The sequence below is a fragment of the Phacochoerus africanus genome, chromosome 9 (assembly GCF_016906955.1).
Source record: "Phacochoerus africanus isolate WHEZ1 chromosome 9, ROS_Pafr_v1, whole genome shotgun sequence".
NCBI classification, from domain to species: domain Eukaryota; kingdom Metazoa; phylum Chordata; class Mammalia; order Artiodactyla; family Suidae; genus Phacochoerus; species Phacochoerus africanus.
Window position 1 is genome coordinate 68,877,171 of NC_062552.1, and position 13,525 is coordinate 68,890,695.

Consider the following 13,525-nt stretch of genomic DNA (forward strand, 5'->3'; position numbering starts at 1 on the left):
AGATCCAAGCCGCGTCTGCAACCTACATCAGAGCTCACAGGCAACGTCAGATCCTTAACCCACTGAGTGAGGCCAGGGACGAACCTGTGTCCTCATGAATATGAGTCAGATTTGTTTCCTCTGAGCCACAGTGGGAACTCCAATTCTAAATCCCTCTTACCTCTATCATTAAAGATTTATCTATTCTATTTTTATTGGTTGTAGTTCCCCTAGAATATAAGTTCCATGAGGACAGGAATTTTCATCTTTTTATCAGCAGTGTATTCCAAGCATCTGGAACACTGGCCAACCCATAGAAGGTACTCAGTAAAATTTGTTGAACGAACCAATTATCTAACATTTTATAATCCAATAGTCTCTCTCCCTGTCTCAGAATCTACCTCTCCATGAATCTGCCAGGAAGCTGACCACCTCCTTGAAGTCTCTGTGCCAGTATCTTAGAGTCTATAAAGGAAACTATGGGAGAAACCACCCTCTCCCCAGGGGAATCCGAGGACACACCCCAGCTTTAGCTGTACCTTCTGGGCCAGGAATGACCTCACTGAGGGTGGAACAGTCTAGCATTGAACTGTTCAAACTCTTGATTTTTTTTTTCCTTTCCTCTGCTTTGTTTTTGCACCAGCATTACTGACAAGATCTGCAGAACTTGAGCACAGGGGTGGAGAAGACATAAACCTCAATAGCACTGAATTTTCAGCCTGCATAAAAGATCTGGCAGGGAAAAGAGCTTGAAATATTGGTGAGAATTAGGAGTAGAGTCTGTGGATTGAGTTATTCCAATTACCTCAGATAATGGCACAATTATATCATCACCTCTAAGGAGGATGAAAGGAGAATATGAAATGGCTATGATTTCATCAGATCCTGTACTTGCCCATCACACCATGGGCTCATCCTGCATGTCACATCCCAAAAAGGCTGTTCCTCACAGATCCTCGGTTACCAGTTGTCACACAGTGAAGAACCCTGTCAATGTTCACAGGGAATGTCCCCATGGCTCTCTCCCTCTGGTCCATGTTCCAGGAAAGATGATGGTGGTCAGAGTCGTCATAAAGTTTAAGTATATATGAATCATAAATAATGATGAATAACCACATTATAAATTTTGCAAGGCTTGTTGCACAGACATGAGATTTATACCTAAGGATACTGAAAGTCAAGCTTGACTCCACCCGTTTAAGACCTCAGGACACTTAGCAATAAGCAGGGAAAGGAAATGGCCTGAAGAATTTATTGAGGAAAGTCCTTGACCAGCCACCACTGGGGCACTACTGGTGTTGGCTCCCAGCGTGTTCTTTCACTTCTTGGGTTGATGTCTAAAGGAAGAGGGTGGGGTAAGGTAAATTCTCCTGGGAGATCAGAGTATTGACTACATTTCTGGGCTCCTCTTTAGAACCTGGAAATTTAAGGTGAAGTTTCAACACTTTTTCTTACATATAGAGCTATTTATTGATATAAAATAGGCATCTACAATTTTTTTTCCAACTATCAATTTTGTAGGCATGCTTTAAAAGAAAGAAGCCAAGCCCTTGGTTCTCTCTGCTTCTCCCTGGTCAGAACATAAGGGATAAAATAAGTGAAAGCTGCGTGCTTTTTCACAATGACCCCTTAGGCAGAGCTGCCTGTCTCTCACCCGGGGCCAGCGAGTCTATTTGCAAAGCTGATTTAAGATGAAAAGCAAAATGTAATGAACAAGCTGTACCCCTCTGCCCTGATGAATATTTTCTGAGTGAAGTTTGACCAGCCTCAAAAATTCTTCACAAATTCAAGAGAAAAAGGCGTTAGGCTTCTAAATGGCCTGGATCAGGTTTCCATAGTAGCTTGGTTAGACAACAGACCTTTTCCCAAGAGTTATGCAGATCTTGTCAATAATGCTGCTGCAAAAACAAGAAAGCCAACAATGGGGTCTTGTTCATTTTAAGCTGAGTCATGAAAATCATGCACTAAAACCGTCCTTGGAGAAAGACCTGATTGGTAAAGCAACAGCCAGTAAACTCAGAAGGAATTTTTGCAAGGAAATGTTACCCTCCGAACTGTGAAAGGCATTCAAAGCAATGAGATGTTGAAGAAAAATAATTTGACGTTGTACTTCTTAACCTCATAAAATATTTTTAAAACTTACTCATTATCATAATTTATAGCAGGAACTAGTCTCTTAAGTCTCAGTGGACGGTCTGTCTGACATCATGGTCCCATTTGTATGATTCATTTTTTTAAAGGCAATCTTGCCAGACCATTATGAAGTAAAACAATTAATTACTTTTATGATAGTTGGTTGCCTTCTGGCCCCTTGCTTTTCTCTTCACAGGAAACATTATCGCTCACGCAGGCTTGCCTGATACATCTGCCAATGCCTGTCAGAATGCGTCTTGTACATTAACATGAACTCCCCCAAAACACGCAAAATGAGGCCCTCGTTTCATTGGCCATTGTGAATTTAATACCATTCCTGTCTTGTGTTTCTTACAGCTCTGCCTTCTACTGCAGGATCCCTTTTCAGCAAAGCAATTATTCAACCTGACCTGTACTACCATTACACCAAATGTCACCATTCATCCCAACAAACAGGAAAGCATTAGTTAGGAACAGAGCTGTTTTCACTGGTGCTTTCTCACAGAATACAGTGAGAAGGCTATGGAGATACAGAATAAAAGATTAGGAAATTATTCCTTCTGAGACTCTTCTTATCTCCATCTACTTCCAAGAGAGAGTCAGATGCCATCTAAGTCAAAGAGAGGCTAGCTTTTATTTCTCTAAACTCCCCTTTTCACTTCCCAATCTTCCTCACAGTTACAGAAAAGCAGAAAATCACTTCTCTCTTTAGATTCTCTACTACTTATTATAATTATCATGGCAACAATTGTTGAGTGGATTTGCAATCTGTGATATTTAACCACAATGAAGATATTAAATCCTCTTATGAACATGATCTCATTAATTCCTATAATGATACTCTGATATGAAACAAGGACCAAGACCTTCAAAACTCATTCTCTTTACACACAAGGAGAGAGGCAAGGTGCTGGGAGTCCACAAGGGAATTAGCTAAGCTGGAATTAAAACCTATGGTTCTGATTCTCATTTAGTGCTAGTGCTACCCTAAATGATGCTACATCTTAAGAGGCACAAAATAAACACATGAGGATCATCCAGGATAGAGTGAAAATAAACAATTCCAGAGAGTTTCAGAGAGTACCATCTGATTGCAATCTCTGAGTATCTTAATTCAAATCCCTAGAGGGAAATCTCCCTGGCTACGCCCTATCCGTGGATTGACACCCTTTCTTTCGGTTAGGTTCCAATCCTGGTCCAGCTCCTGTGACTTGGGTGTAGGGGGAGGGAACATGTATGATGCAAAGGTGCTCCTGAAGCTAGAAGGGGAAGTTAAGTCAGGCTTATCTCACCTATTTATTCCAAATGTCTTAGTATGTAACTGTATCCAGCCTTATCTGCATATTTAACTTGTCTTTGCTATTATAGTAAAAGTTTCTTGATATTAGGGCCATTTTTTCCCCTTTTCCTTCTGCTTCTTTCCAGGCCTTGTGTGTGGGTTATCAAAAATATTATTTGAACTTATTTTATCCCCTTGGTCCACATCAAGTACAAAACATAAACACTTCTTTGCCATTGGATGGGTGAATTAATGGTATCACATTTTCAATGGCAACATCTTCTCAACATTCATTTTGAAAAGATAAAAATAACCTATTTTTCTTTATAGAAGCTTAGTCTTCTCATTGGCAAGAATCATATACAAGCATTTGTTCTCTATATTTCAAAATGGTTTTAAGGTAACATGCTTAGAGACTTCAGTGTCCCACAATGAAAGCAACTGATACCTGGCTTGTCTTCCTACTGTAATAAACTATAACAATGAACAAAACATATGAGGCAATTATTTTCAGGCAAAGGACAACAGGCAGCCTGTTGAGAGAAAGGACAACAGGTAACCTGTTGAGAGAAGTGAAACATGAAGTGAACCCCAGAACTGCCCCAGGTTTCTGCCCTGAGGACATTCCTGCCATAACATGTGGAGAAGGAGACAAAGTGGAGTGAGCAGATAAGGTAGAAATTATAGTTCCAGGCTGCTAAATCAGTTAAAATTTGTGAGCTCAGATGCTAGAGAAGAACCTGTGCAGAGGAAGAACCCAAAAGTCCATGTGGAGATTCACCATAGGGTCTTTGGCACTGGCAGGGCTACACATTGCAGGGTAAGACTCTGTGAGGTCCAGCAGAGGTTGACTGCTGCAGAGCTAAGAACTGAGTGGTAATACCAATGGTAATGCCAAAGGTTGTGCAGCACCAGAAGATATTGGAGTTCCAGTCTAGAATTCAGCTGGGACCTAAGAAAGATTGCTTTAGGATCGCAGTCCCCACTTGAGAAGTCAGAACCTTAAGAGTAAGGACTACCTCCAAACCCAAACAGTCCTCTACTCAGAAAAAACAAAACTGAACCTGACAGGACCAAAAAGGATCTACCAGTGATTTAATGGCCCAAGAGAACAAAACTCAACACTCTTTGAACTCAACACTCAACACATAATCCAGAGTCTCTATAATCTACCATCCATAATGTCCAAGCTACAATAGAAATTTACTAGGTATTCAAAGAAAAATATAAATATGACCAAAACTAAAGAAATAAAGGGAAAAAAAAGAAAAATAACTCAAGATATTCCAGATGTTGGAATTATTAGACAAGTATTTTAAAGCACTACTATAAATATATTAAAAGATTTAAATGAAAGATAGTCAATCACAAGATGAGAGAAATAAAAACAAAAATAAGCAAATGGGACGCAATCAAACTTATAAGCTTTTGCACAGCAAAGGAAACCATAAAAAATTAAAAAAATTAAAATGAAAAGGCAACTTGCTAAATGGGAGAAAATATTCGCAAAAGACGCAATTGACAAGGGCTTATTCTCCAAAATATACAAACTCATACAACTCAAAAACAAAACAAAACAAAACAAATAACCCAATTGAAAAATGGGCAGAAGAACTATATAGACATTTCTCCAAAGAAGACATACAGATAATCAGTAGGCACATGAAAAAATGCTCAACATCACTAATTATTAGAGAAATACAAATCAAAACTACAATGAGGTACCACCACATATGGGTCAGAATGGGCCATCATTAATAAGTCTACAAACAACAAATGCTATAGAGGGTATGGAGAAAAGGGAACTTTCCTCCACTGTTGCTGGGAATGTAAATTGGTAAGACCACCATGGAAAACAATATGGAGGCACCTTGGAAAACTAAATATAGAACTACCATATGATCCAGCAATCCCACTTCTAGGCATATATCTGGAAAAAACTCTAATTTGAAAAGATATATATAACCCAATTTTCATAGCAGCACTATTCACAATAGTCAAGACATAGAAAAAAACCTAAATGTCCATCAACAGATGAATAGATTAAGAGGAAGTGGTATAAATTATACAATGGAATACCACTCAGCCATAAAAAAGAACAAAATAATGCCATTGACAGCAACATGGATGCAACCAGAGATTATCATACCAAGTGAAGTTAAGTCAGAAAAAGAAAGACAAATACCATATGATATCACTTATATGTGGAATCTAAAATAGAGCACAGGGAGTCTCCGTCATGGCTCAGCAGGAACAAATCCAACTAGTATACATGAGGATGTGGGTTCAGTCCCTGGCCTCACTCAGTAGGTTAAGGATCTGGCATTGCCATGAGCTGTGGTGTAGGCTTTAGACATGGCTCAGATCTGACGTTGCTGTGGCTGTGGTGTAGGCCAGGAGCTGTAGCTCCAATTTGACCCCTAGCCTGGGAACTTTCATATGCCATGAGTGCAGCCCTGAAAAGCAAAAATTAAATTAAATTAAATTAATAAAATATAGCATAGATGAATAAATCTACAAAAAAGAAATAGACTCACATACACAGAGAACAGACTTGTGGTTGCTGGGGGGAGGGAGAGAGTGGGCTAGACTTGGAGTTTGGGGCCAGTAGATGCACACTATTACATTTAGAATGGATAAAAAACAAGGTCCTACTGTATAGCCCTGGGAACCATCTCCAATCTCTTGGGATAGATATGGTGGAAAATAACATTTTGGAAAAAGAATATATATATATACATATGTAAGATTGAGTCACTTTGCTGTACAGCAGAAACTGGCACCTCCTTGTAAATCAACTATGCTTCAATAAAAAATATAGTCAAAATGGGTGCACAGATGGGAAATCTTAGCAGAGAAAATATAGAAAATGAGTTCCCGTCATTGCTCAGTGGTAATGAATCCAACTAGTATCCATGAGGACATGGGTTCGATCCCTGGCCTCACTCAGTGGGTTAAGGATCTGGCATTGCTGTGAGCTGTGGTGTAGGTCACAGACATGGCTTAGATCCCGTGTTGCTGTGGCTGTGGCATAGGCTGGAAGCTACCACTCCAATTTGACCCCTAGCCTGGGAACTTACATGTGCTGCAGGTATGGCCCTAAAAAGAAAAAAAAGAGAGAGAGAGAAAGAAAGAAAGGAAGAAGACAGAAAGAAGGAAGAAAGAAAGGGAAAGAGAGGGAGAAAACAGAAAAGAATAAAATGGAAATTATAAAATTGAAAAATATATGAAAATTTTTAGTAAACTTGAAAAAAGATGAACAGAAACTATTCATTCTGGAGATAAGAACTAGCTTAAAAAATGAAAAAACTTCAGTGATCTATGCATGTGGTTTAACATAATATCAGGAAATGAGAAAAAAAATGAGGTGACAGACTTAAAATTAATAATCGTATTACATGTAAATGGACTAAATATTCCAATTAAACTGGATAGATTAAAAAATGAGCCCCAACTAAACATTGTCTAGAAGAGATCCACTTGAAATATGAACACCTAGATAGCTTAAAGTAAAAGGATAAAAAAAGATACTGTGTAAACTGTAAGCATAGCAAAACTGCTGGAGTTACCGTCATGGCACAGTGGTTAACAAATCCGACTAGGAACCATGAGGTTGCGGGTTTGATCCCTGGCCTTCCTCAGTGGGTTAAGGATCCGGCGTGGCTGTGAGCTGTGGTGCAGGTTGCAGATGCGGCTTGGATCCCGCGTTGCTGTGGCTCTGGCGTAGGCCAGTGGCTACAGCTCCAATTAGACCCCTAGCCTGGGAACCTCCATATGCCTCGGGAGCAGCCCAAGAAATGGCAAAAAAGGACAAAAAAAAAGAAAGAAAAGAAAACTGCTGTGATTTATTATTATCTGACAAAGCAAAGAGTATTATCACAGATAATAAAAGGATATTAATTAATGAGAAATCAGAAGGACATAAAAATTCTAAATACTCAATTACAGAGCTTCAAAATATATGAGCATCAACTGGCAGAACTGAAGGGAGAAATAGGTAATCACAGCTGGAGATTTTAATACCCCTCTCTCAGCAATTGATAGAAGAATTAGATAGAATAGACACGGAAAATTTAAACAAAATTATCAACTCACTGGACCCTAGCTACCATTCAGAAAACATCACATTCAACAATTTATAATACACATTCTCTTCAAAAGCATAGGGAGTATGTTCATATAATAAGCCAAAAATAATTCTCAATATAGTCAAAAGATTGAAATCTCATAGAAAATAATCTGTGACTATAGTAAAATTAAATTAGAAACCTATAAAATAATGATATGAGAAAAATGTCTAAATTTTTAAAGTGAAACAACACATCCTAAATAACCATAGATAGAAGAAAGCATAGGGAAAATCAGAAATTTTCCAAACTAAATGATAATGATATCACCATATCAAAATTTGTGTGATGCAGTTAAAGTAGTACTTAGAAGTAAATTTATAGCTTGAAAGGCTTACACTAGAAAAGGAGAATGACCTAAATTCAAAGATCTCAAATTTCACCTTATAAAGCCAGAAAAAGAACAAATTTATTCCAAAGTTGAAACAAAGAAACAATAAAGCAGAAATCAAAGAAATAGAAAACAAAGAAACAACAGAGAAAATTAACAAAGTCAAATTTGGTTCTCGGAAAATATTAATGAAATTTATAATACTCTAGCATAATTAATCAAGAAAAAAGAAAATACAAATTAATCACATCAAGAATGAAAAAGAAGATGTCACCATAGACATCCTACAGACATTAAAAGAATAAAAGGCAATATTATGAAATATTCACACAAATAGCACAATTTAGAAAATTGTGGAAAAATCCCTTGAAAAACTCAAATCACCAAGACAAAAAGAGAAAATCTGATTAGCACTATGTCTATTAAAAAAATTTTAGGAGTTCCTGTCGTGGCGCATTGGAAACAAATCTGGCTAGGAACCACGAAGTTGTGGGTTTGATCCCTGGCCTTGCTCAGTGGGTTAAGGATCTGGCATTGCCGTGGGCTGTGATCGCAGATGCGGCTCAGATCTACTGCTGCTATGGCTCTGGCATAGTTCCTATTCGACCCCTAGCCTGGGAACGTCCATATACTGAGGCTTCGGCCCTAACAGGGCAAGACAAAAAAAAAAAAAAAAAAATTCAACTTGTAGTTTAAAACTTCCGCACAGAGGAAACTCCAGGCCCAGACAGCTTTTATAGTGAATTACCATCATCAAGGACTTGAAATATACAGAGGTGGTGATCCCTACCACATCCCCATTCAATTTGCCTATTTGGCCTGTGCAGAAATCAAATGGATCTTAGAGAAGGACAACTGATGCTGGTAAACTTAACCAAGTGCCGCCCAATCGCAGCTTCTGTTCCAGATATAGTTTCACTGTTTGAGCAAATTTAACACTACCCTTAGCACCTGATATGCAGCTACTGATAAGGCAAATGCCTGTTTCTCAAAGCCTATTAGTAAAGACCACCAGAAGCAGTCTCTTTTCAGCTGGCAAGGCCAGCAATGCACCTTCACTATCTTACCTTAGGGGTACAGCAACTCTCCAGCCCTGTGTCATAATAGAGTCCACAGTACTTAATCACCTTTCCCTTCTAGAAGACATCACACTGGTCTTACTATGGGCCACCATAAGCCACTAAGTTACTATGCAATTTGAGCTTACCATCATGAACTGAGTGTTGTCTGACATACCAAGCCATTGGTTGGGCATGCACAGAAGCACCCATTATTAAACGGAAGTGGCATATACAAGACTGGACTTGAGTAGGCCCTGAAGGCACAAGTAAGTTATATCAAGAAGTGGCACAAATGCCTGTGGTCCCACTCCTGTTACATTACCTTCTCTCCTGCAGCCCATACCTATGACCTCATGGGGAGTTCCCTACAGTTAAGTTGACTGAAGAAGACCCGTGTCCAGTTTGTAGATGGTTCTGCACTCAGTAGATGCAGGTGTCGCTCAAAAATGGAAAATTGCAGAGTTCCCGTCGTGGCGCAGTGGTTAACGAATCCGACTAGGAACCATGAGGTTGCGGGTTCGATCCCTGCCCTTGCTCAGTGGGTTAACGATCCGGCGTTGCCGTGAGCTGTGGTGTAGGTTGCAGACGATGCTCGGATCCCGCGTTGCTGTGGCTCTGGCGTAGGCCGGTGGCTACAGCTCCGATTCAACCCCTAGCCTGGGAACCTCCATATGCTGCGGGAGCGGCCCAAGAAATAGCAACAACAACAACAACAAAAGACAAAAGACCAAAAAAAAAAATGGATAATTACAACACTACAGCCCCTTTGAGGGATATCCCTAAGGGACAGTGGTGAAGGGAAACCCTTCCAGTGGGCAGAATTTCAAGCAGTATAACCTTGTTGCTCATTTTGTGTGGAAGGAAAAATGGCCAGAGGTACAAGTCTGTAGTAACACATGTGCTGTAGCCAATGGTTTGGCTGGATGAGCACGGACTTGAAAGCAGCATGAATGGAAAATTGGTGACAATAAAGTTTGAGAAAGAGGCATGTGGATAGACTTCTCCGAATGGGCAAATAAAGTGAAGATATTTGCGTTCCATGTGAAGGTTCACCAAAGGCTGATTGCAGCAGAGGAGGAGTCCAATAATCAAGTGGATAGAATAACCCTTTCTGCAAAGTACAGGTCAGGCTCTTTGCCTAGCCAATCATGCCATTTCCCAAAGGGCTCATGAATAAAGTCGCTGTGGCAGCAGTGGAGGAGATTATGCATGGGATCAGTAGCATAAACTTCCACTCACCAAGGCCAACCTGGATACAGAACCAATCTGCCAGCAGCAGAAACTAACATCAACTTCTGAATATGGCACCATTCCCCAGGCTGATTAGCTGGTCCTCTCATGGCAAGTTGATTACAATAAACCACTTCCATCAGGAAAGGGACAGTGCTTTGTTCTTACTAGAATAAGTACTTACTCAGGAAATGGATGTGTTTTCTCTGTGCTCAATGCTTCTGCCCAAACTACTACCCATGGATGTATAGAATGCTTCATCCCTCATCATGGTATTCCACACAGTATTGCTTCTGATCAAGGGACTCACTTCACAGCCATGGACTATGTGGCAATGGGCTCATACACATGGATTTCACTAACCATATTGTGTTCCTCATCATCCTAAAGTAGCTGCCTTGACAGAATGAATGAATGGCCTTTTGAAAACTTGGTCACAGTACCAGTTAGGTGGTAACACCTTGCAGGACTATGGATACAACTTCCAAGAAGCTATGTATGTTTTAAATCAGTATACAATATATGGTGCTGCTTTTCCCATAGTCAGAATTCATGAGTATAAGAACCAAGGGGTGGAAATAGGAATAGCACCACTCACTATTACCTCTGTTCGTCCACCAGTAAAATTTTTGCTTCCAGTCCCTGTGACTTTATGCTTTGTTGGTCTGTTGATCTTTGTTCCAAAAGGAGAAATGCTTTTACCAGGAGACACAACAATGACTCCACTGAACTGGAAGTTGTAACTGCCATTCAGCCACTCTGGGCTCCTCATGTCTCTGAGTCAACAGGCGAAGAAGAGTGTTACCATACTGGCTAGTTATCGATCCTAATTATCAAGGGGAAACCTGGGCTGGTACTATACAATGGATATAAGGAAGAGTCTGCCTGGAATACAGGGACCCCTCATGGTGTCTCTCAGTACTACCATGCTGTACAATTAAAGTCAGTGAAAACTGGAAAAATCCAATTCAAGTAGGACTACTAATAGCCCAGATAGACACTTTAGGAATCAAAGTTTGGATCACATCACTAGGCAAAGAACTGCAACTGGCTATGGTGCTTGTTGCAAGCAAAAGGAATATGAAAATGGTAGTGTAAGAAGGTAGTCATAAATACCAGCTATGATCACATGACCAGTTGCAGACACGACGACTATAATTGTTATAAATATTTCTTGCTTATTTTGTTATAAACATATATGGATGTATGTATACTTTTGTTTTCTTCACTCTCTTATCCCCATATCATCTGTCACAAGATGTATTAATAGTTAACTTTACATAACGGTGTTTAAGTTACAGGATATCAGGGAGAAGAGTACACATCACCCAAGACCTCGGCATTTTCTTTTGGAGAAAGGGTCAGTTATATAAAGGGTCAGCATATTTGGTTATACGCAGGATAGATGCATCATGTTAGATAAAAGTAGGGCTTTATCACTGTCTTTATTTGGAAATTAAGTATAGTTTAAGGAGATGTATATGGGTTTCATATTGACAAGGGATAGACTGTGATCGTCAATTTTATGTCAATTCTATGAGGCAATAGCCCCAGTTATTCAATCAAATACTAATCTAAGTGTTACTTTGGAGGTATTTTGTAAATGTGATTAACATCTACAATCATCTGACTTTAAGGATATTATCCTCTATAACTCAGGGTATGCCTGACCCAATCAGCCTAAAAGAGCTTAAGAGCAGAATTGAGGTTTCCCTAAAGAAGAAAAAATTCTACTTGTGGAATGAAGCTTCGACGCCTACACAAATGTTTCCACCTGGCCCTCCTTGATGGCCATCCTACAAATTTTGGACGTGACTACCCAGCACCCATAATCATATAAGCCAATACTCGTAATACAACTATCTATCTACACAAACACACATACATATGCATATACACATACATTTACCCGAATGATTCTTTCCTGGTGGAACCCTAGTGAATGTACTCCTTAATTCCAATTTAGGAATATACTTCCTCAATACCACAAGAACCTCGACACTAATAATCAACAATAACATACAGGAAAATTACAGACTAACATAGCTCATGAATTTAGACACAAAAATTCACAACAAAATGCTAGCAAATCAAATGCAGCAATATAAAAAACACTGTGACCAAGTGAGGTTTATTCTAGATTGAAAATTACCACTATATTTGAAAACCAGTAACTGAAATTCATCATTTTAACAGAATAAAAGAAAAAAGCCATAACGTTATCTTACTGGAGCAGCCAAGAGCATATGACATTCCACGTTCATTTATGGTAAAAATTCTCAGCAAATGAGAACTAGAAAGGAATTTTCCAGTGTGACAAAGAGCATCTATAAAAACCTACAGCAAATATACTTAGCAGTGAAGTAACGGCTGCTTTCGCCCTAAGATGGTAACAAGGTAAAGTATCCATTCTTACTATTTTTAGTCACCATTGAATAAAGCAGTCATAACCAGTGCAATACAGCAAGAAAAAGAAATGGAAAACAAAATATGAAAAGAAAAAGTAAAACTGTCTTTATTTACAGATGGCATGATTGCTTATGCTGAATGGTGACTATACCACATACCAGCTTTGTGATCTTGGGCTAATTACTTAGTGTAACAAGCCTTATTGTCCTCATCAGTAAGATGCTGATTACCAAGTTATGGGGATGTGAGGAAACAATACACATAAAGTGTTCAGCACCATGTCAGGCTCATGAGATATTAGTGTTGATACTGATGGTGGCAGTGGTGGTAACTTAATCCAGGACTTTATACAGAGTTTTAACTTGTGTATGCCTCAATTTCCTCACCTGTTAGATAGATAATACTATTGCTTACTGCATAGTGTTCTGTGAGGATTACAAACAAATGCATACACAATGCTTTGAACAACTTCTGACATAAAATAAGTGTCAATAATGTTAGCTACTTTTATTATTATCCAATTATGTGTTCCACATCCTATCTTGAGATTGTTCTCTGAGAAGCCATCTTATAAGAAAGGATTTGGGATTCAGTCTTCTTGTTGAGAAACATAGTGAAGCCCCTCTGGAACCCTAAAGTGATTCGTAGCCAAAGAAATTTAATTCGAGTCAACAAGCTGTTATTGAAAACCTGTATCAACACTCAGTTGCTGTTAGGCACATTTATACATTTTTGATCTCATTTAATTCTCAAACCAGTTTTTGGGTAGACACTACCCTCAGGTTCATTTTGTGGGAGACCGAGACACAGGGTAAATAATTTGCCCAAAGTCCCACTGCTACTAACTGACCAGGTTAAAATATCATTTCAAGGCCTCCTAGTCCCAGATTTCCCATTGCTTCGTAGTCACATACAATACAAGTATCCTCCAACTAACCTCACCAGATTGTGTTTATTCTCTGTGTTCAGATAAAAT

General features: G+C 39.1%; 1 protein-coding gene across 1 annotated transcript; it reads left to right on the top strand.

Moving 5' to 3' along the window:
* The first annotated feature begins 824 nt into the window (after window positions 1-824).
* On the top strand, window positions 825-11,116 carry LOC125136642 (uncharacterized). Its single transcript, XM_053743528.1, is given in 7 exon segments — window positions 825-1,037; window positions 9,672-9,743; window positions 9,745-10,026; window positions 10,028-10,465; window positions 10,467-10,954; window positions 10,956-10,986; window positions 10,988-11,116. Coding segments are annotated over 7 exon segments (1,653 nt in total).
* Window positions 11,117-13,525: the final 2,409 nt, after the last annotated feature.